General features: G+C 34.0%; 1 protein-coding gene across 2 annotated transcripts; it reads left to right on the top strand.

Moving 5' to 3' along the window:
• The first annotated feature begins 6207 nt into the window (after positions 1-6207).
• Positions 6208-25520, top strand: LOC128992653 (regucalcin-like). 2 transcript variants are annotated; one of them, XM_054416341.1, is made up of 6 exons: positions 6208-6314; positions 7863-8019; positions 17674-17886; positions 20398-20607; positions 21535-21647; positions 22329-25520. In XM_054416341.1, exons 2-6 carry the CDS (start codon positions 7863-7865, stop codon positions 22557-22559), a joined length of 924 nt encoding a protein of 307 aa, XP_054272316.1. In that variant the 5' UTR covers positions 6208-6314; the 3' UTR covers positions 22560-25520. The 2 variants fall into 2 exon arrangements, with proteins under 2 accessions (XP_054272316.1, XP_054272317.1); XM_054416342.1 differs by lacking the exon at positions 6208-6314 and adding an exon at positions 7139-7230.
• Positions 25521-25697: the final 177 nt, after the last annotated feature.

Raw genomic sequence — 25697 nt, 5'->3', positions numbered from 1 at the left:
TTAGTCAAGCCTGCAAAAAAAAATGGAAAAAGGAAAATAATGGAAAATGAGAATGAATACGGACCCGCCCATTTGTTTTTCAGGATTAATTTTGCCAACAGTGTCATTTAGAGGCTTCTGATTGACTAACGAAGGTTTAGTAATTGATGAAATTATTTTTGTTCATAAAATAAAATTATAAATGCCTCAAATTCAATTATATATTTTTTTTATTATGAAATTAAACCGTCATAACCTAACCAAACTAACCAAACGTGCTGACAATGAAAAAATCTAATGAAGGTTTATTAATCGAAAAAATAGTTCTGTTCATAAAATAAAATTATAAATGCCTTAAATCCTATTTTACAATTTTTTTATTATAAAACTTAACTATCATAACCTAACCAAACTAACCAGACTTGCTAACAATGAAAAGTCAAATGAAGGTTTAACCGAAAAAAATATTTCTGTTCATCAAATAAAACTATCCATGGGTCAAATTCAATTTCATAATGTTTTAATCTATTATACTTATTTAATACGCAAGCAGGATTTTTGTGACAATTACTCCTCCGAAACTACTGGACCGATTGACATGTTTTTGGTGTCATTGGAAAGAGCGTAACGTGAAGTTTTGCAGGAAACTTTCTTTTTAGGTAAATAATTAGAGAGTGAGGCCCTGAGTTTTGTATTTCTCCATAAGATTAACATGGGAAACAAACATTGTTTTGAAACTCCAGCTGTTGTCAGAAATTAAATATTAAATAATTGGTCTCCATGGAAGCATGAGAAAATTCACAATGTTTACATTTGCTTTGACATTTTATTGTAAACAACCAGAACTGTCAAATGTCTATTTCACAAATTCCGACAGCTGATCCAAAAAAAATGTATTTACGCCACACTACATTATTTTGACGAACTTCCCACGCAAGGATTTAGTCCAGAAAACAGCTGTTTGCCGCCAGCTTATTCAAATGGGGTTTCATTGCGTACTACTGTGCTGCAATGAGTTTTGCCGGACACCAATCAGCTGATTATACTATATTTAGGTGACAATGAATGGTTATAAACAAAAACATAACCTCTCTTAGAGGTTATGACTAGTGATTTTTAGTCCTTTAGTTGGTGGAAATATATAAGGATTTGTACAGATTTAGTAGTATGGCGTAAACTATCGTACGTAACTCGTCCAAAATGTGTGTACCGGACTCGTATGGTAATCCCGTACTCGACTTCGTCTCGCACGGGAACGACCACACTCGTCCGGTAAACACTTATTTTCAGGACTAGTAACGTAATATACTATTTCCTTCCACCATGTAAAACAACTATGTGGTAGGTTTATTTAATCTTAAACTTTATTATAGATTATTTATTATAAATCTATTTCAATGATTATGAAACATATTTTTCCCGTTGCGAAGCAAAAATTAATAATGAGAAGAAGAACATATGTAAAACAGTCAATGTGTAAATTATCTATGTTGTATTAAAAAAAATGTGTTTAGTTTTGGATGTTGGTTTGTGTTAAATGATATCGGTTATTAGTTATTGCATTTTTATTCTAAGGATTTGGCATATGAGTAAGCCTATGATAAATAACACCATTTCAGAGTTCTGCCAGTTTTTGCCTAACTCTATCCTGTAGAGTTTAAAGTAGCCTACACCTTATTGTCTACATATTGGCTAAACAACTTAGGTACGGTACTTTATAAAAGCTGACAGCCTTTTTACGTTGACTTAAATTGTAAGCTTACCTTTTCCCGTATATGGGCAGATTGATTGTTAAAAATTAACCCTTTAAACTGGAATAGGACTGTCATGTAAATTGTGAATATTTCCTTTAGTTAATAATCTTTTAGTTCACTCTTTTATAGTCAACAGAAATTATGACTGTTATTAGTTTTTAAACAAGTTATTTGTTTATAAAAAGCTCCTGTACTTCTTTATAATTGCTCGAATTCGAGCAACATGTGCACTTGTCTATTTTACTTATTTAATACGCAAGCAGGTTTTTTGTGACAATTACTCCTCCGAAACTACTGAACCGATTGACATGTTTTTGGTGTCATTGGAAAGAGCCATAGATAAAACATACTCCCTTAGTAGATTTCTCATCCTTATGGAACAGCTGAAGACAATTTTATTGTTAGTTCATGTACGGTTTATGTAGAGGTCGTGTTTTGTTTACAATTTGTTTCCCGTTATTACAGCCATTTAAAACCTCGTTTAACCAAATAATACGATCTAATCATAAACAATAACTTGTCCCCTAGTTATATAACCAAACAGTAAAGCACAAATCAAGAAATTAACCCTAAAATAATAGAAACAAAGTTTCATCGACACTAGCGCCTTTGTGTCACGTACATGAACTAGACACGAAAAACGTGCTTCAAAATTTACAATGGGATGAGAAGTCTACTTGTGTTGGTAAGTCTATGAAAGAGCGTAACGTGAAGTTGTGCAGGAAATTTTCTTTTTAGGGAAATAATTAGAGAGTGAGGCCCTGGGGCCCTTTTAGGTTTCGTATTTCTCCATAAGATTAACATGGGAAACAAACATTGTTTTGAAACTCCAGCTGTTGTTAGAAATTAAAAGTGAGAAGAAGAACATATGTTAATTGTAAAATTGTGACAGCGACGTTATGCAGAAAATCAGGTAGTTAATGGTTATTTGGTGCTATTAAAATAAAGACTGAAATTTTTAAACGTTGGCGAAAATGGGTGATACCATGCAGACTATATTATCATTGACAAAGACCAACAAGAACAACCTATTGCGGCTATAAGTGGGAAACATTTGTTCAATACACTAAAAGCCAGATCAGCTTTTGAAAAGGATAAAATATTTACAAGAAATGTTGATTATATTGAACTGTGAAGTACATTGTGAGTATTATCATTAGTTACTCGTAATCTTTGAGTTGACTCTTTTATTTAAACTCATAAGAATTTATGACTTATATTTGTTCTTAAATAAGTTATTTGTTTTTAAATAACTCCTTTACTTCTTTGCGATTGCTCGATTTCGAGCAACATGTACACTAGTTATAAAATTAAACCGTCATAACCTAACCAAACCAACCAAACTTGTAGTTAATGAAAAAAATCCAATAAAAAAATAGTGCACGGGTGGGATTCGAATCCGGGACTTTCGGATCATCACCCCAACCCCAACACTCTATCCACTACACCGCCGAGGCCGTTGACATCAACCGTATCGTTGCGGTAAAGATGTTCCCTCAGCCCATCAGAAGCCTCAAAATAATACTGTAGGCAACACTAATCCTGAAATAAAAATTCAGCGACCCGCCCCGTAACCCAAGACCCCACTACACTACACTTTACTTGTTTTTATAGTGTAGTGGGGTCTTGCGCAAGCGCAAAGTCATTGTCTTTGTCACTGTCAGTGTAGACCATGAGCCACCAATATGAAACCCTCCCCCCCCGTGGGAATTTATGACTTATACTTTTTTTTGTTGGTATTACCTACCAGATTAAGAATTCAGTTGTTTGCTTCTTTTAAATTACAGCGTATTCCGAAAAATAAAGAAAAACCATTAAATAAAAAAATTGTTTTAGTTTAAATTACAAAAGGGTAGCCTGCGTTAATTACTGGTGCAATATTCTTTATGGACTTCTTCAGTATGTATTCAAAGGCTTCAAATGAAAAAAAAAGTAAAAAAAAAATACCCCCGCTGCAGCAAACCTGCAGGCAATGCGGATTTCAAATTGGCCTGAATTGATTTTTAATTAAATCTATTTAAATAACATTAGATTTAAAGAGTACCTCTAGGAAAGCGATTTTAAGAGATTCTAATTAAATTAAATAAATTTTATTGAAACATTTTAGACGTAAATTTTACTGGAATGTAAGGTTCCAGTAAAATTAACGTCTAAAACTTCGTTTTCCTCGTATCAAAATTGGATTTGCGGCAATAATTTTATTTTTTTAAATCTCTTTAAAATACTGTGCCGATTGATATGGGTTGCCATTTAAAAAATAAATTCAACCCTGTTTGTGGGTGGGGGGTGAATTTCAAAATATCACCAACAACAACCTTACATTGCCCTAGAAACGTGTATTGAAGCTTGTTTGAATTTATGAATATTTGTGCTGAGACCATTCATTATTTATCAGTTTAACCCGTTGTTCTTATTTTTACTATTAGCTAGGATTTTTTTCCAATCCCGTGGATCTTGATTTTGGACATCTCATTAAGAATGTTTCTCCGAATCCTCTTCTCTCTTTCAATGTTTTTAATAGTTACATCTAAATAGGTATCCGCAATAAAGTAAATCCTGCTGAGTTTCGGAAAACGGCTGAAGGCAATCTGTGCTAGTTCACCAGAGGTTTCTGGAATATTAGTAAGAACCTAAAAGTAAGCCATACCGTCAATTACATACATACATTCTTCAATCTTGGGAGGTTCGTCTACTATATACCCTTGTTCTCCAATGCATGGAGCAGTTTGGCCTTTTCTGTTTTTGTTGGGCATCCATCGAAAGTGGCTGATGTCCATGGTACTGGATCTAATGGCTATGTCATCAGCTTCTCAAGGTTAATATCACGTTCCTGGGACAGCAGTAAAACTCCAGAAAAATATTTCTTATTGCTCTTACCTCAACTAATCTGCATGCAGCTTTCCCTAGATTATCTACATTGAGTAAATTGTCTTCCACCGATTCGGGTACAGGTGTTCCAGCTGATAAACAGACCATCTAGGAATTCTTATCACGGTTTTCAACTTCAAGCAGAATAATGCATTATTCAAAAGCATCAAGTACAGTACTTGCAAAATACTTTGCTCACTTCGTTTCATTTCATTTGCTTGCATGTCACTGAGAACAATCTGATGTTTACACCATACTTGCATTTTAAAATTCTAACTTGCTGTGGGCGCGTCCTACGCACAGGAATCAACTAATCAAATCAAATCAAACTAAAAAATCTATACTAAAGGACCTATGCTGCACTTCGGCGTTAAAATAAATATCATATCCAAGAAATAATAAAATTTATTATTTTTGATTGTAATACAGTATCTTAAACGACTGATTCAAACAATCAATAGCTCAAATTAAAGCCTATAACTGACTGATTTTTTTGAGTCTAAAACATATAAAAAACGTAAACAATACTGGAGCTATTGATATTCAATCATCGAAAAACCTTACAAATTTTTTTATGTTGGATGTTCACCTTGCGTTTGCTTGAAAACCGTCCGATTTGAATAACTAATATCTTAAATGCAAGCCGGTATTTCACTGAAGATTCTTAGACCAAAATATATAGGGTTATATAATTATAAATGGTAAAATACTGTACAATTTAAATTGAAATACGAATGAAAAAATATATATCAAACCTATGTTTTTTGGTCGAGTAATAAAGTAGATAAATATACAATGATGCTTGATGTGAAATATATGTGTGCATACTACCAATTTAAGACCTCAATCATGAAGATCGGACGTGTAGAAGAGCCAAAGAAACTCGGAAATAATTAACTCCCTTTAGAAATACATGAGGGGTAAATTTAATTTACGTATAAGCCGAGTGGGACTGTCGATAAATATATACTGATGCTTGATGTGAAATCTGTGCGTGCATACCTTCAATTTGAGACCTCAATAATGAAAATCGGGTGGGTAGAAGCGCCAAACGAACTCGGAAAAGAAAAACCAAATTTAACTCCCATAAGAAATACATGGGAAAAAATTTTGTTTACGTATAAGCCGAGTGGGACTGTAGGCAACTATATGCCGATGCTTGATGTGAAATCTGTGCGTTAATACCTTCAATTTGAGACCTCAGTCATGAAAATCGGTCGGGTTGAAGAGCCAAACGAACTCGCTAAAGAAAAGCCATTAAACAAATATATATATATTCATGATATTTCTGTGTTTTCCGGAACATGCTGTAATTCACAAGTGGCAAACACCTAAATCCTTAAAGTACATGTCAATACGAACACAAAAATAAAAATGTATATTTCAAAAATTCCCACGGGGGGGGGGGGGAGGGGGGGTACAGACCAGCCTCCGCTCTAGTGGTGTCAATATCTCCTCTGCTCTCTCGTCTCTCTACTCTACTCTAGTCTAGTCGTCTGTGCCCTGCGGCATTGTCTGCTGTCGCTGTCACGATCGTTCGCTGTCAGCTGTCAGTGCTGTCTGTTCTCTGTTGTCTGCTAGTGCTAGTACTGATCGCTGACTGATAGTGAGACTGATTCTCTCTTCTCTCTTACTCACTCACTAGAAATTAAGAAAATAAGTGATTCGTTATCAAAAGCATTAGGTCCTATTAATAATTTTAATTTAACGTAGGTAAGTAGTTTCTAGTTTTTATTCATAGGTGTGGCTATTTCCCTCCTCCGTAGTTGTTTATTATGGCAGCCAGAACATTTTTACTGTCTGTCTAAAATAGTTGAAGCCTGAACCTTTCTATTGGTACACCTACCTAATTCTAATTTGTTTGGCCTTGTTTATGTTGTCTTGTTCACCAATTAACCTGAGTTCTTGTTTAATGGGCTACACTACCATAGTAATTTGTATATCATTAGAAACTAGATTTTTACCGCGGGTGGATTTGCACTTCAGTGCTAAAGTTACACTGTAAAATCAAAGTTGATAGCCCAAGTCACGTTTATTGATTGATTATATGCCATTTTAAAGCAAATAACTTATTACCCTCAAAACCCGCACTTAGACAAGTAAGCACTTAGATAAGTTAATTCAAGTAGGCTAGTCCTAGGGTGAGGTGGGGTAAGAGCATAAGTTAAATGGGGCAAGAGCATACGAGGTATCTCAATCGCGAGGTATGAATCAAGTTGTTGATTTATGTTTTCTCCAGATTATGGGACTGTTTTACACTTTTTATACAGTGCAAAAACAGTCTGGAGATGACATAAATCAACAACTGGATTTATTATAGGCCTAACCTAAACTTAAACTTCCCTAATCTAACCTACCTTCAAAGGACTTAATACAGTCACGAATCCGCATAACTAACCAACCTACCTACCTTTGCATAAACTTAATGTTTGTCATCTTTAGGTTTCTTCTTCTTCCCTAGACAATCCTTTCAATCGTTCTTGTTTGTATTTAGTCAATTCATAGTAATGGCGACAGAAACCAGCAAACAAGAGGCATTACCAGTAAAAAAAAAAACAAAAAAATTAAAACGATCGTATTTTATTCAGTTTTTGTGACAGCAGAAAAATCTTTGCATCATTGTTTTCAGGTAAAAATCTAGTTTCTAATGATAGCCTATATAAATTACTATGGTACTCTTTTTTTTGGTCATCCTAGTCGCAATAATTTCCAAAAAGATTTTGCGACAGCTGGTCTACATAACATTTAATTCAATGTTATTTAATGGGTCGCAACCAGTGTTTCCATACACTGGATTATTATCCAGAAAACAAGATTTTTAGAGCATGAGCTATTCCCGGAAAACGAGATGCTGGCTAAAACGGGATTTTTGGCTAAGACGTTTTTATTTTTAATGCTTTATTTTAGCGATTAACTACCTAAAATTATTAAAATTACTGTAGCAAAATATGATAGCAATGTTTAAACTACTATATTTAAACACGATATAACACTCATAATTGAACGAAAATCTTGCGGGATAAAACGGGATTTCTGGACCCAGTGAGCGGGTATATCTTTTTGGTTGTGTGGAAAAACTGATGTCAACTTCAGTATTCAATTGTCAACGGTATTGATAGATAAATGTTAACTTAACTTATTAAGCCTACTTGTTCATTTTGAAAAGCAGGTTTTAGTTTTACATCAATATCAGCCTGTAGTTACACTCTTACAATATATTAAGTTTTGAATTCCTTTTAATATATAAATAACTTGTATTAGATGGCTCCTACTGTCACTCCAATCGGCCCAGCTCTTGACCTTGGAGAAGGACCTTATTGGGATGAAGAGAATCAGACTCTTTTCTACGTTGACATTTTTAAACATTCCATCCATAGCTATAGGCCCCAGACCGACGAGCACCATGTTGTTGAAGTTGGTAAGAATATATTTTATTGCTAACATATTACCATATTTTGCTATTTGAGCTACAAAGGCTGTAATTTAGACAAGGGAGTAACATAACCAATCTTACACTTACAACTACTGTACTGTATCTTTTTGAGTATAACCATTGTTAAGCCTACAATGGTTATACTCAATACAGTTGAGTTATACAGTATAACTCAACGATATTAGTTTACAGCTATTTACTTGAAATGAGCTGCAATTTAGGAGTCCAGTATAGGACTATCGTAAAGTATTACAAAGGTATTACGCTTTGGATAAATCTTGTCAAACCAAAGTGATTTTTTGTTAAGACTGTTTAAAGGTAATGATCACTAATCGAGCAGTCTGAGGGGTTTTTCCCAGATCCAATCAGGAGACAGCCCCAGGGCCCCAGAGAATGAGGGTTCAAATTCCGTCAAATGGTCAGGTCTCGTCTGCAACTCATGGGAGTTTGGTGTGAGAGGTCCAGCTAAAATGATTATTGAAGTTGACAGGATGCATAGATCCTTTGTGTGTCACATTCCAAAATCATAAATTTTGTGATTCTTACCTTTTCTAATTTTAGGTGTTTGTCCACCATAAACTTGTATTAAAATAATTCAGAATTTTGTGTCTAGAACACAACTTGAATACCGGCAGGGCCGGATTTCCCAATAGGCCCGGTAGGCCCGGGCCTATGGGCGCAAGGTCCCAGAGGGCGCACGACCGAGAGGATTTTTTTAATATCTAAAAATGAAAATAAATAGTCTTAGTTGATAAAAAAAACTGCCTGTTTAAGCGTTGTGATTCTGAGGTTCATAAGAAGAAATAATTGTTAGGAAACTTAAACTATTTTCCAGAACTACGCATCAATTTCGTTACAAAATTGTGAGCGAACACCGGTTATACGGGAGTAGGCTGTAGGGATGTTGACGTTGACGAGCGCCCTAGCGGTACGCATCGTATTGCCACTGCATTGCCACTATGCAGTATGCTGGCTCGGGCTCGGTACTATCTGATCAGAGTGATTAGGGGCGCATGCGTGGTAGACATTGTTACCACCCTCACTTCACAAAACAAAATCTATTAAGTAATAAAAATATATAATAGGTTGTGTTGAATATCAAAACAACGATGAATTTACCTTTAAAATTTACGAAAAAATATTAATTTCAGTTTGCATTAGATTTTAGAAAAATGCAATACCCTTCAAAGCACCATTAATGCTGTAATTTTCTCCTCAGACCTAAGGTTCGGTATTGTTGGCCGGAATATTGCTCTGTTTTGCTTTGGAAATATAACCTAGATCATTGAATAGTCAAAGCCTAGATGCAGTACAACCATAGGTTAAATGTAACTCACTCAAGTCGACTTCTCATGACATTGTTAATTCAAAATTTGTCAATGTCTAGTTTATGTTGGTGACACTTGATGTTAGTTATCACGTAATTTTGTTTCTATTATTTTAGGGTTAGTTCTATGATGTGGGTTTTAATTTCTTTTAATATAAACAGGAGACGACCTATTTTTAATGATTAGATTGTTTTATTTTGGATAAACTAGGTTTAAATATAGATAAAACATACTCCTTAAATAAAAAGAATTGTTTTCAGCTAGGCTAATCCAAAACGATGACAAATCTACTAAAGGAGTATGTATAATCTATATCTATGGTATCACGTACTGTATGGAGTTAATGTTTTTGACCCTGAATTGGAATCAATGGCCATGTTTTTTTTTTGCATGAATGCTCAGTGAGTTGAGTTGTTTTGTTTCAGTTGAGTCCCACGGCGGCCATACGGCCACAAATGTGAGCATTTAGTAAAGGCATAAATTTGCTAAAAGTGTTTAAGACGACATTTTGTTAATGCTAAACAAGTCAATTCTAAAAAAAAAACTTGCAATGCAACGATTCCGACGAAGAGTGATATTCAAGCAATTAACTTAAGTGATATAGTTTTTAATAAAGGTTTGAAAGAAAGTAACTGTGACCAGACTAGGGGGCGGAAAATTGTTTTGGGCCTAGGGGCGCAAAAATGCTAAATCCGGCCCTGAATACCGGATGTCCTACAAAAAGTTTGTTGCTATTATCGTATTTGATTATCTTCCCAAACACATTCAAAAGTACTACCTATATACTAGAATCTCCAGAGCTATAAAGTGATTAGGATTATAGTACCTAAACAGTTTTGGCATTATTCTAGAGGAAAATATACCTTATTGTTGCCACTGTAATCCTCTGTCGTTTGGATGGCGACCGGTTTCGACACTCATGGTGTCATTGTCAAGCCTTAAAGACGTGTTGTTGCTGCTAGGAGGTCGTCATAAAGTCTTTAAAAAATACACGATACAAGCACAAACATATTTACGAATGAATAACACAGTATGGCCATACAAGACACTAATTTTCATGGCGTGGTTGCGAGTTTCACATTTCATCAAATCAGATAATTTTTGCTCGAGTTATAGTGCTAAGGGACACATATAAAAATATATTAATTTGAACGGATGGTGTTTTTTGCCTCTGGGGACCTCAAAAGGAAACAGTAAATCGATCCCGGGTCATATTTAATGACCCGGGTCACCGTAAACATATTTACTGTCTGGATTTTAAGAATGCGTTGATGTTGACTAAAAGTTTTATGAACATAATAAATAATATTGATCCATGCAAATAGAAATTAAAACTAACAATTTTAATCAGGTTTTTTAACTAGCGAAATCAGAATAGTAACTTAACTTAATTTGATAAAACGGGCATGAAAATTAAACAAGTGATACAAATAATGTACTACAAGTCTTTATCAGCTGACGTACCCCCTCCCCCAAGGTCAATGTCACCAACTGGACAATGGATAGTTCTGTCGTGTCCGCTGTGTAACCTGCGTTGGTTTGTCCCGTATTCAATGTGGCCGGCCTATCATAAATGTATTTGTAACTTTTGTTTTTAAATGTGTTAACTTTATGTGTCGTCGACCTGCATGTATACATTGATGAAGACTTATGTCGGATATTTGACCATATGATGTTTTAAATAAGGATTTGATAAAAGGTCTTTGTACCCCAAACTAGTCATCCATAGACAAGTTAAGACTAAAAAAGAACAAGGTACGTAACCTATTATGTGTTCAAATAATGTTGTCGCCAATCTTTGGTTTGTCCTAGAAGCTATGCAAGAATGATGTACGCCTCGTAATTGGCAGAAATTAGACGTTATAAATTTACTCTGTATTTTGACAGCCTTACAATTGAGATCAAATTTTGAAAATTGGTAGAGATTATGGTTAGTTATGTTTATTAATATTTGTTAAAGTTAATACATTTTGGATGAAAACTGGAAACAAAACATGAATAAGTTAGTCAATTGAGATGGTCAGATGAGGTGAGTCGGTGGCTCAGTCGGTAGCGTCGCGGACTTCGGGCCCAAGGCAGTAGTGTCCGTGGGTTCGGATCCTGGTCACTGCCACTAACTTTTATCAGTACAGTTCACCTTTGTACTGTACCGGCTCACGCCTTGCTTTGCTGGATACGTTCCACGCACAAATCTGTAGTCTATGTGGACGGGCAAATGCAAGGTTAAAAGAGGCCGCCAACCTCTTTTAAAATAAAAAAAAAAATTACTACTAAGATTGTGTGTTGTTGGTCAGAGAAGTTTTGTCTTTGGTAAAGAGGTAGATAAATATGTTTTTCTTAAATGTATGTTTTCTTTCTATTAGTTTTCTAGCAAATATTGGTTTATTTACAGTAAAAGAAAGTCTGTAAATAGAGCATTTCTGAAGCAGGAATTATGTAATTTAAATTTCAAATGTTAAAAACAGTAGCATATCTTATATATAAATACAGTGATTTCCTAGGCCTGTACAGGGCAGTTTTCAATAAATCTTGCCTTTGCGATTTAGGTATATCACAGTCAAGAGTGTACTTTACTTCAGGCTGTGGTGGACCTAGGAAAGACAGATTTTTTTACTCATGTAGGATTGTCAAGAGATAGAACCATCGATAGCTTGCTGATTGAGCCATTTTCTATACACAGAGTCAAACTTATACATAAGACCAGTAAATGGCAAGGAAATAAAAAAGAGATGGAAAGACTCAAGAAAATGGCTTATAAAGACAGGTTAAAACAATAGGGTTTTGTATTGATCAATAAAATTTAGTTTTGTTTTTATGATGTAATCTCCCTATTTTTAATAACATTTTTATTTTTAAAGAAGGTTATTTGTTTACATCGTTGCTTCCGCTCAATTGGCAGACATGAGGCCGCATCCTGGTAATTCATGTAATGAATGTGTTACATTTTTAAGAAAGATAATTGTAGTTTTATACTAAATAATTGCTCTGCCTATGTTTTGCAATGGATTGATAATACAGGAGAGAATAATTTGGTTCTTCAAATGTACTGTACAAGACAGTTATACTCCCACCTATTGTTCATTTCAATAAAGATATTTTAGGTGTAGGCCTATATGTATTTTTAATTAGTTGTTTGGCAGAATCAAAATTAAAAACACTTTAAGGTAATGTAAACAAAGAAAATCTTACCGGTCAAAAGTAAACAGACAGTTAATATAAACAGTGGCGGTTCTAGGTCCTTGTCAAAGGGGGGGGGGGGGGTAATGGGCCTGGGAGCCCAGGAGTTTAGAAAGAAGGAGGGTCTGGGAGTATAAAAAAATGTCTACCTATTTTTAAAGCCGTTGAAAGACTTTCTGCAGCAATTTTAAACATATAGAAATGTTTCCAAAATCCTTCCTTAAGTTTGTAGGACAAAATGTGAGTTGAATTTTTTCCAGGTTTCAATGGGGGGTTTAGCCACTATAGCCGCCCACCCATCCCCTAGAACCCCCACTGGTTATAGTCAAAACAATTGTTACAGCTGACGTATCTTACTAATATTACTAGGGTTGCTTTCAGAGAGGTGAAAGCCAGTTGAGCGGAACAAACGTGATTTGATATTTGTATAAGTAACTAAATGTAAAAAAGTCAATAGATGTACAAATGCTTGTTTTATTGATTAAAATTATAATAATTCAAATTTGTTTTTACTCCATCTTGTTATTCAGATACCTCTTCCAGAAGTGCATTATGGTAGTTTTGACCAGGGAAATGTTACAGTAGTTGGAATCTGATATTAACACCCAAAAAGGGCATTAAAGTATAAAAAAGAGAAATGAAATTTGACATTCAAATTCAACTGTAGCCTACAACAAAAACATTGGACTTCATTTTTCACCCTTACAATCGGTTAAAGTATTTAAGCATATAAAAAAACAGTAACTATTTAAAAATTGAGGTTAAAGGTATAACTTCAGGAGGGGAAATTTGACATTTAAATTCAACTGTGCAACATTGGTCTTCATTTCAACCCTTGCAATCGGTTAAACTCAGTTTTCTTTGCTGGAAATAATTTATGATTGTTAATACAGTAAAAAGTATTCTTGATGGAGGATATGATTGTAATGTAACTGGAATGTAGGTCTTCTACCATTATTGGGACGATTTAGAGACAACATTTTAATACTGGCCTTAATAAAACTATTGACCATTGGATACAGAAGATTTTGATGAAAAAGCTAGCTACAAATTATAACATGGGGATGGAATGTCTAGTTGTATTGATAGTCAAAGATAAAACATAGGCCTACGAAAAATGTATGGTTATTTTAATGCTAGGCTCAATAATGTAAAACACCTTTAAAAGACTAAAATGAACTGAATTATTAATCATGTATTTCAATGTGTAAAAACATAAAAACTACAAAAAGACTCTTAGTGAACAATAAAATAAGATGGCTAAAATGTAGGCTTCTCGAATACTCATTTACCCCGACCTACCTTCCCCACGTGCCTAAATTATATCAGTATTCAATCTGTGTTTTATTAATAAGTGTGATAATTTACTGTACCGTCGATGTAATTCAACATAATATAACCTGTGAGGTATTATCGGATTAAATATCGATTTCGATGCGGTTCAATATATCGCTTATTAAATCCTGATTTCTAACATTGGCCGTTTCTAATTAGCTGGCAACACAAATAGGTGCCCAGGAGTAAGTTGTCACTGCGATATGCTCCGCGTATTGAGAAAGTAATTATGTATATTTTCGCAATTTGCAGTGGATTCCGCGCCTTAAAAAATGTTTTAACGGTATTGTTTATTAAGATCATAGGAATGGTTTAAAGACGTATAAAAGAAAAGTCTAGAAAGTTCAGAAATACCTTATGATTCTCTTATTTACATTTTTCTTGTAAACAAAAAAACTATCATGGGTACTTTAGTCCCATAAGCCTAATGTTAAAAATTGGAAATTTTAAGTTCGTTTTAAATTGTATTAGTATTATCTAATTGAAATTTGTTTGTTTAAAAACCATCTTACTATTAGTCTAAGTAATTTTGTTAAGTTTGTCTGAAATGCGTTCAGCCGTTATTGAGTGATGTTTCTTTATTTGTTGCATTGAAGTTAATCCCAAAGAGCTCCGCTCGCTCCGCTCAATAAGTGTGAAAGTTTGTGTGTTTGTTTGAAGATTCCGATACGAACCCGGGACCTACAGTATATCAGCCCGGCACGCTAACCACTAGACCACCGAGGCCGACGGCTAGCGAACGTTTTGTTACGGTAATGGCGATTCCTCAGCTAATAAGAAGCCCTCAGCTGTCATCGTAGCCTCTTCTATACCTCCCCTGAGTAAATACCCTCTGCAGTTCCCCATGTTAACCTTATGCGTATTCATATTTAAAGGGAATTAATGAATTTAGTCAGCTGTTTCAACAAAAAAAGTTGGTTCTATGATATGCAAAAGAATGAAAAAGTTACAAGATTTACCAACAGGGTGCAGCACTATATTTTTTTTGTATTTATGAAAACAACTAATTTGAACTAAGCAGCAACAAAAAACTGTGATACACAATGAGAACTGTCAAATCAGGATTGTTTACAGTTATGTTTATGTTATTAATTTCATGAAAATTTGTGATATTTATTCGCATTTTTAAAGATTTATATTTCTTTATTGTTTAGGTGAAGTGGTAGAACATTATAGCTATGGTAAATGTGTAATACTATTGTATACCATAAATATAAAGAAGCAAATTTTATCAAACTGTGTCCTCCCCCATTAGAAATGCAAAGCTCGAGTATAACTGCAATAAGCATTTTATAATTACTAGGGGAAACCCGTCGAAATCGACGGTTACTTTCAAGGCTTACGTTAATTCATCTAACTGCGATGAATTGGGTGAAATATACATATTTTGAGCATTTAACATTGTTCAAAGAGTAATAAGTGTAAAAACAATTTAACAATATTGCGTTAGTTGCCAAATTTGGTTGTTCATTCAATGATTAAAATATTTCCTATCCTGTACGTCATCGGAGTTATTATTAGTATGTTATATGGTATCTCTTCCTTTGGTAGAACCTTTAAATAGTATTTAAATCGTATTGGTGGATCTTGTAGTTAAACACTTCCGCGACTTCATCAGTGTTTGAGAAAAAATATATGTTTGTTGAGAAGACACGTTCTAACTTCAAAGGGAGGTATATCCGTTACAGTGTTGTTTACAGTGTAAGTTTGATTTTCCTTCGTCACGTCGCGTCAGTTCATATCGTACTTCTGTGCCAACGAATGAACCCTCTAGCATAGTTTTGAGAAATTGACTATGGGGTTACTGATAAAGCTGGAATTCCTTGACATGGGGGATGTCAGTTAGTTGTCTCGGCCTTATCAATAACATAAAGTTGTCAATATAATCTCTCTATGGAATGTTAGGTGTAGTGGAATACATGAAGTAAAGTTGGCTTTTATTCTTGAACTGTTAGGGGCCCCTTAGTTCATATGATCTTGGCGGCTTCATTGGCAATAAATAATGCAAATGACATAGCAATGGAACATTTCCAAAAAGCAAAAATACTGTAAAATGGCTGTTACGTATATATTGACGTTAACATATTGTTAATCAACGTATATGATAAATACTTTAATCCTTTAATACGTTTTTTTATGGCGACCATTCATAGTAGGTAAGCCAAGTATGAATGGAGATGAGTGTAGGATGAGTGGCGCGATCTTGAAGTCTTGTTAGTGACTAAGGCTGACATTCCTTAGATACAGCTGTTAATTAATAGCCCATACGGCGAATGGCAACCAAGGGACCTACAGTTTGTAGTTGAATTGGAACCAAATTTTTTTTGCATTGGTATTTATGAATTGGTATAATTATCAGGATAGCACTGCGGGTAGTCGTAGTACTAACTCGTGCGGACGTTAATCCACACCAGGGAGTATCGCATCCACAGTGCATTCCTATAAATATCCACAATTTGTGACCTCCTAGTAGCTGGATTACAGGACGACGCCACCCGTCCCAGTCAAAGGATTATGTGATCTAGTTTAAAAGGAATATGACCTTTCTGTCATGACGGTAGCTGCTTAAATAGTATTTTCTCTTTGTACCATATTTTACAGCCAAAATGTTGTGTTATTTTCAATAATGTTACTAATTCAGTGCGCCAAAGTCCGTAATATAGGCAGGTGCAAATAATTTGTCAAGATAGGTACCATTTTAGGCAATGTTTCTAAGTTTGGATTTTATTAGACACAATAAGAGCAGATATTTCTACATAAATATTTGATATTTTGTAGAATAATATGATAAAATATAGGCAAAAGTGGCGAAAAGGCACACACCAACCCGTACAACAGATATAAGACAATTCAACAAGAAATCATTTAAGAATTGCTGTGATAAAAGGATTTTCTACTGATTTCGTAATGGAACGTTATATTGCAAAAAATGGCATGATAAAGAAGAAAATCAATTTTAAAATCAGAAAATAACATTGCAAATACTTATTTGGTAGAATTAAACTCCCAATAAATATGTGTTGTTTGAAATACAATTTAAAAATGAACAGCTGTTTCATTGAAAAGTATTATTCTCATGGCCAAAATGTAAACAACTCTGTGGAGGGATCTTTAAAGACTTCTGGGGCAGAGTCCTAAGGGATTTTGCTTGGTTTTTCTTTTGATAACTCATCTACAGACCAAGACCTTTCTTTGGACATCTTTACCAAGTTTCTACGCCCAACCGTTCTCTCAAATTAGTGGGGACAAAGTTTCCAATCAAATATTTAGATTCCCCCATGTTAATCTTATGGGAGAAACTCCAACTTTGATGGCCTGTGGGGCAAAGCCCGAGGATTTTTACTACATGAATTGGTGAAAGGGGGCGTCTACACAAAAAATACTTTATTTTGACACGTTGTTTGTAAAAATCCGCCCATTATTAACGGAGGAGTAGTGTTTTGTAGAAATCGCCTTCACGTATTATATATAAGGATATGCCAACCCCGTACGAAGGACGGGTACTCTGCAATACTGATTCAATATTTTAAACGTGATTAAATATAATCTCTTCAATTAAGTTTTGTAACCTTAGGAAAGAGCTTATCCAAAAACTAACATTTAATGGGAATTTGTTATCAAGACCTTTCATTCAAATATACTATGTGTGGCTTATGGTTTTCTGAAAAGTTTGTTTTGTGTTAAAACAAATAGATGTTAAGTAAATATTTTAACAATGTCTCCTGTTTTCTCAGTTGTGCTGGTTTCTTGCAGGTGGAAATAAAGAATGTAAGGTTCATGGTTCTTGTCCAATTTTCAGATTCGGAGGGCCAACCTGTTTCTCTGATAGTAAAAGTCAAAGGTGAACAAACTAAGTTTGTTATTTCTGTGAAGAACTCTTTGGCCACTGTCCATTGGGATGGTTTGTCCACAAAGTCTTTGAAACCTGAAGTGATTGTGAATTTGGAAGGCAGTGACAATCCAACGAGAATAAATGATGGAAAGTGTGATCCTTCCAATCGCCTATGGGCAGGTAGGCTGCTAATTGGTGTTTTCTTACTCATTAAAATTAATATGGAACGTAGTTGTTTGTGAAGTCTTTAAGTCCCTTTATGTTATTTATTAATCCTTTTGAGCCCCATGGAGTATTTATTGATTTAATTATGTATATTTTTCTATTTATGAGCCCAAAATAATTCTTGTGAACTAAGATTGTAGTAGACAAACACACGCTAAGTAAACACTTAGCACATTAAGCCTAAAGCCTATTTTTGTATTTCTTTGTTTTTATTATTTTTTAGGTCCTTTTCTGTATTTTATAATACATTTATTTCAACACAGAATGCCCATTGTCTAACTACTAGTAACACTACAATGCTGGTAACCCAAAGCCTAACCACTTAAGCGTAATTAAGTATATAATACAGCTTTCAGCCATGTTTGTTGTGTTTTCATAACTGGAATTATTATCCCGAAAACGGGATTTTTAAACCATGAGCGGGATTAAAATGGGATGCGGAGGGTTTTTGGCTCTGATGATATCTGTTTTTAATTTAACCCTCCGAGTGTCCCTTGTTTTGGCCTTAATGTCTGCCTATTTTTAGCTCATTTGCAAGGTTTTATTAAAACGGATATGAGAAGCTTAAAAACAATGTTAATTATACTGTTCTATATAACATTTTGTTTGGAAAATCACGGGCTTCAATATTATATATAAAACATAAGGAACATTTGTTCAAAAAAAAATTTTTAGGTAAAAAAAAATTTTTGGAAAATTTTCAAAAAAAAAATAAGTTTGCGCTCAATGAAATTGTATAAATTATAGGCCTATAAATATTTGAAAATAGCCACTTTGTTCTTAATTTTATGAGGATTACAAATATATAATAATATAAGGAAGTAGATTTACAAATAAATAAGTTATGGGCAAAAAACAGATTTCAGTACATAGCGTTTAGCTAAAGAATGCATAGCCTAACCATAGCTAGGAATCTGGCTGATAATTTACATCAATATCACTACCTACTTCTTCAGGATCATCAACCAGCCCTTCAAAATCACTTAAATCTTCTTATAATGCACCACGTATATCACTACTTTTGATTTTTAACACTAAAACAATGATAAACGTAATAAAACACATCAGTCATCGGTGCGAGGTTAACCAAGCTGTTTACAAATACGCACGTCAGCTGTCTGCTACAATATTTTCGGAACTGAAATGAAAAGCGCTTAGAGACAGACCTCCGGAGAAAGCTCTGAATCTGTCAAAGAAAACGATACCTAACTCGATCCAGTTCAATCCGATTTTGTCAGTCATAGAGCCTTCGCCGTAAACAGTGTTTGTGAGTCGATGCATCGACACAAAACACTACACAAAGTGTGTTATGTGTCGATGCATCGACAAATAACACTCGGAGGGTTAAAGTACTAAAAAACAAATAATTTAGGCCCTAGTATACCAAAATGTTTTTGTACGGTTATTGTTCATTACAAAAATTTAAAAAAATAGCAAATTTAAAATTCCCATGCTATTCTTATGGAGAATATTGTAAAATGTTGTAGTTTGCTTGTTTATGGAAATATTTTAATCAAACATGGCACGTTTATTTATTTTATTTAAGGCTGACCTTCTTCCGCATCGCAGTCATGACCTTCCATTTTAATCTTTTGGAGGAATATGAAACTTTAAAGGGCCCCAGGGCCTCACTTTCTAATTATTTCCCTAAAAAAAGTTTCCTGCACAACTTCACGTTACGCTCTTTTCAATGACACCAAAAACATAACATAACAGAGCTTAAATTGGAGGAAGACAAATTAATTTTTAACGATTATTTAAAAGTTAAAATCGCATATTTAAAAGACAAATTTTGAAATTTACGGATATTTCAAGATTATTTTGTAAATACATAAATAGAAAATGTGTAAGTTTGAGTTCATCCAAAACATAGTTTGAATCTTGGTGAATATTTACAGTTCATTTCAACTCAATAAACACTTTAATAATGCCACGAGGGTCTAATTTGTAGGACGATGTTTTCCCGGTAACCAGCCGGTGGGTGGAACCCTCTTAAGGGACTGTTTACTGTGTCTGGCATGGTTACGTTTTCCCTTTAAAAATAAGAAATTTCACTGGTGCTAATACAGTTTTCTGCCCCTTTATAACCTTATTTTCATAACCACAACTTTTATGTTGGTCTCTAACCGTCTTACTGTATATTTTTATTGCTATTTTAATTGATTCAATTTAATGTTAGAAAAAAATTGTAGAACTGTGTCAACTGTGATGAAAACATTTGTTATTTATAGCCTCTATGAGCTCTAAGATGAGTACATGAAGTCTGCATGGTCACTGTCCAGTTTCCTATTTTTACACTACATAAACTGTATTGATAATTAATGAAACCCTTTTCTTACAACCACATATTTAGTAAATTATTTACCGAGTTTATGATAGCTTTGTATGAAATTGAATCTGGCAGAATTTCTATAAGTTCTTTGTTATGGTTACTTAACTTATCTAAACATTAATTTTCTATCACAGGAACAATGAGCAGTAAGAAAGAAGACCACACAAAGGAAGTAGGATCATTCTACTTGCTACAACACGACAAGAAGGTAGTCAAACACTTGTCAAATGTGTCAATATCTAACGGACTAGCCTGGAGTCTGGATAAGAAGAAGATGTACTACATAGACTCATTAAAGTATGGAATCGACAGTTATGATTACGATGAAACCAGTGGGACCATTTGTAAGTTGATGTCCAACTGCAAATCATATCAATACAGAATCACACATTTTCTAAATTACATTATCTTAAATAGAAGTCGCGTATAATCTACAATACCAAAGCTGTATATGATCTAAAATACACAAAGTTGCTCCGTGTCCTAAAATATGTGAATGAATCAATCTAAAAAATATTACTTTTAATATAAATTCTGAATCACAGAATTTAGATAATCTTCTTCCCGAATCTAATTCCTGAATTCATTTTGCCCTTAACTTTGTTAATATGTTTATTCCAATTAAAATTGCAATTTAGTACCGGTACCCGTTACTTTTGAAATAATTAACGTTATAGGTTCATTATTTTATGTTATAAGTTTAACCCAAACTGTTATTTTTTATTTATTTTTGTTATTATGTATTATTTTTGTTGCTGCTGATTATGGTCTGACAGAGAATGTAACAACTGTTTTGGATCAGTTATTGTATTCTAAATTAATATTGAAATGTTCATCAATTTTTTTTGGTTAACCAAGGCCCCACTAGAAAAACAGGGCATGTTGCAGCGCGGGCAGCGCAACATTACGTCACAGTGGTATATAGTTGTACTAAAATCTTTTCGTTAAAATCTGACTAACAAAACAACCAGCTTATTTACCTAAAACATATGGGATATTGCAGTGAATCTATCAACAAATCTATCCACATCCACTAGTGTGACGTCATGGATCCTGCAGCATGGCCTGTTTTTCTAGCACGGGGCCTTGGGTTAACACAGTAGTTCAGTTTTATATAGTTTTTTCCTTGATTTAGTTCAAAACTGGACCCAGCATCTTTCAACTTTGGGTTTTTAACAAATAGTCCTGGCTAAGAAGCAGCTGTTCTCTGTCAGTGACAAAACTACCCACAGATAATCTCACTCCTATCTACACTCACCTGTTTGTTGCAGCAAATGGAAAACAAGTTTTTTGCTTCAAGAAAAATAACATCGATGGTTTCCCTGATGGAATGACCATAGACAGTGAAGGAATGTTATGGGTGGCTTGCTTTATGGGAGCTCGGGTCAGTAGTATTTTGTGTTTAGTAATCTAATTGTCATTATCAGCCCAATCCATGGGGTAGAGGGATATGCAGCTAAAAGGACCTCACACCTAGTTTAGCAGTACAAGTTTGAAACCATCCTCAGTAGTTAGAGCTCATAACGTTAACCAATTGAATTTAAAAACACTCATCCTCAAAACTAGTGACTGTGTCCAGAAGGCAATTCTTTGTACCTTAGATCTTGGGGCCTATAGGTTTTTAGTTTTGGTAGGATCCCACTCTCGCACAAAAACAAAATAATGTATACTCCATTCATAAATAATAAATACTTTATACCCACACATTTTAATAGTGTAAAATATTTTTAGATTCTTTTGCTGGAATGGAGTCTTTCCCATTCAGTTAAGCCTGTATTCTAAAAAAAATATCTGTAAAAGATATTCTCATACAATCAATCTACTTGCCTAACCAGTCTGCGAAGATTTATGTGTTGAGTTCTTTAACCACTTACCCACTTACATACCAACTTCTGTTTTTCATTTTGCTCACATACCAGGATCACCTCCCTGCAAATTTAAGGCTCAATAAAATGTCAATAAGATGAACTGTCCAAGAGTCTTTGGATGTCCTAAGTGACAATAATAAAAATAAACTAAACACCAACAGCAATCAAAACCAGAATAACTAATGTCTTCTTTCCAGGTTTTGAGAATCGACCCAACCACAGGAGAACTGAAATTCACCCTTCAGATTCCTTCGTACCAAGTGACTTCAGTGTGTTTCGGAGGCCCAAATCTTGAAGATCTGTATGTAACATCAGCCAAACAGGGTTTTACAGAGGAGTTGGAGGAAAAATATCCTCTTGCAGGGTATTCTTTCAAGGTCACAGGTCTTGGTGTCAAAGGAACTCCTAGTGTGCCTATCAAGCTATGATCGTCCAATGAATACCTCTTTTGCATCGTCTTGTCTGTCCACATTAATCTAATTTCAACTTTCAATTCCGTTCCCCGTAGCATTAAGTATTTATCCTCTAAGTGCTCTTTACCCTAAAAAATGACTCTTTGTCCAGCCTTCCTGAAAAGTCCAAGGCGATTTGAACCAATGTGTCTGGGTAAAATTCATTCCATTACATTTAAATCTATTTCAGTGCAAGAAACCTTGAATATTGTGTTTGTGTGTATTGTGAATATTGTTAACCTTGTTAACAATATTTATACCCTCACACACTAAATAATTCAAATGTAACAATTTACATTTGACAATTTACATTTGACAATTTACAACTATAATAAGTACAGTATGATAAAATAAAATTGCATCTAATCTGTATTCAAGATAATAGGCAAATTGCAAATCCAGCCATTTCTTTCAATCTTTGTGTAGATCTAAATTGAAATAAAAAATAAATCGTAAAACAGGTGAATGCTAGTGATAGTGAAAGAGCAAAATGTACCGGTGATTGATAATTTGAAGCTTTCGGGCTGAACTGACGTTTTAACCAGCCAATAAATTATTATCCATGCCATTGTTGTAAGTTTACTATATGGTAATAAAGAGTTGCTTGCACTGAAGTCAATAACAACTTTGTCGCTGTAGCGACGCCGTAGCACTGAGGGGGTTAATAATACATTTTGAAAGGTTCCTTCGAATCCTTAGAATATTGTAAAATCACTCTAAAACATCTCATGTTCACCAAAGATGATTTTACTATTTGGAAACAAAGACAGGGTTTTGGTTTGTACTTTTTTTTGTAATAGACACGTTTTAGGAAACAGCACTGGTATATACTGTTTTTCTCTTCACTCACTGGCTTGCAAATACCGTTGTTTTAGAAAAACAGGCTTACCTATTCCTGGTAGTGTACATTTGTTAAAAGTTTTTACTTATAGGCCTAGTAACTATATTGTTTTGATTTTTTCAAACATTTGATATTTTTACTGTCCTATTTTATATTGACGGACTAACAATTTAACTTGGGGAGCGAGCTGGTCTAGTGGTTAGAGCGCGGGACTCCGGTTCCTGGTTTCCCAGGTGCAGATACCACCAAATCACCAATGGATTTGATCTAAGTAATAATGAGATAATAACCCCTAGATCTAGCCTGAAGTAATGTGAAAAACAAAAAAAAATAAACTTGAGAAAAGGAAAATGAAAAGTGGTTAAGAGATAGCAATATAACAGCCGACTTCACCTTATTCATGTGGTCGTCTGCATCGTTCTTTTCCGGCCTCATCATCTATAGTGGTGGGGTTATATTTTCTTTAAATCACCTTTGGATCGTTGGTTGCTTGTTTATTTCATATACAGGATGTCTCGCCAAAAGCTTAACTAATTATTATGAGAAGGACAGTTAACTATGGGGCATACCCCTTTTTAAGATGTTTTTGGAATGGTTTCAAATTTAGACAATATGAAAACCATTTTCCAATGTGGCTGACAACTTCAATTTTTCTTACACAGAACACCTTGTATTTTATGATTTTTTTAAACGTTTGGATTCTTTATATGTTTCTTTTATTTTTTCTCCAATGCCACTCAGGAACAAGACTAGAAGATCGCGCCACTCATTCTACACTCATCTCCATTCAAACTTGGCTTAAAATACCTACCTTCGTATGGTCGCCATTTCAATTAACAGTATTAAAGTATTAAGTGTAGGAGTTGCAGCAGGTTATACTTAAAAAGGTTATATAGAAAAAATGGATTGCCGTGTACACTCTGCATCCTGTAGGGTAGCTCCCAAACAAGTTTAGAGAGAATATGCAAAGAATAAATTAGTCTTAAAATTGTATTTACATTGTTATCATACAAATGTTGATTCCTTTTCCAACTTTAAAATTGAAACACTGTGTTTTTAGAATGTAGATATAATTTAACAATTAATTAAAAACTGTGGCATTTATTGGTACATAGTTCTTGCACTCATGCAGAGGAAGTGTTCACAAGTTTCCCTGCTTTCCCTGGTTAAATCAGTGCATGTTCTCAAATTATGTGTTTAATGTTTGAGTGAATTATTGTTCGTTGTTATTTTAATGATTTGGTGATGGCTATATTTTATCTTAGATATACAAGTTTCTTGCCTAGCAATATTTTTAGTTTCTCACTGCCATGATTCAATAGTAATTTTTAAACTGTTTAATTTGATCCAAATATTGTGATTAAAGAAATAATCCTATGAGTGTTAGTATGAACAAAAAACAAGAGAAATTTACAAGCTAAATTGCTCTTTTATAATTAATTTACACTATTACACACCCTACATATGGTTTTAAATTTGTAGATGATGTGTATGCAGCACCAACGCTGTGATAACTATAGCATGTGCCTTTTAACTAAAAAAAACTTAAGAACCAAAATATATTAAAAACATTTCCTAGTATTTTACTCAACCCAAGAATACCAATAGGTGCTTAAACATATTAAATTTGAAATATCAATGGGTTGTATTACTACTAAATGACTAATTTGCAAAAAGTAGGTACTGTGTAGTTAGTAATTGTCATTGTTAGATCCTACATACTTGTTTAATAACCGGTAAATACTCAAATGCAATACTGGATTAATACGTTTAGTCTAAATGATGGTTTTTTTAGTCATAATAAGTGCAGTTAATGAAATATGCCAAACATAGTCAAATAAATTAGCTTTAATAGGATTATTTTTGTCAAAGGAAACTGGTATCTTAAATATAATGTCCTTAAATCAAAAATTTTATAGATGTATTTTATATTATTATTGCTTTACTACTTCAAAATGTTACTACTATTTTATAAAAAATACTGTGATATGACAGGGCCTTTAATTATAAAATCTATTGTAGATATAAAATATCTATACGATGTTATTATTTTGTTTATGTTATGAACCTACACAGTTATTGATCAATAAACATAATAAAACCATACTAATCTTGGTTTTAAAAACCTGCATTGCTCATTGTTGTTTGAAATTATTACAGTAAGATAAACTAGCAGCCAGCTTCACTTTGTGACTTCAAATCCGTGATTTTGAATTAATTTACAATTTTTTATTGCTCTGAGTTAAGTTAAAAGTTACAGGTTAAGTCTTCTA

Source organism: Macrosteles quadrilineatus, unplaced genomic scaffold, assembly GCF_028750875.1.
Source record: "Macrosteles quadrilineatus isolate MER2022 unplaced genomic scaffold, UCM_ALF_1.0 Scaffold_4__1_contigs__length_99947679, whole genome shotgun sequence".
Classification (NCBI taxonomy): Eukaryota; Metazoa; Arthropoda; class Insecta; order Hemiptera; family Cicadellidae; genus Macrosteles; species Macrosteles quadrilineatus.
This window is presented reverse-complemented; position numbering and strand designations above follow the sequence as displayed.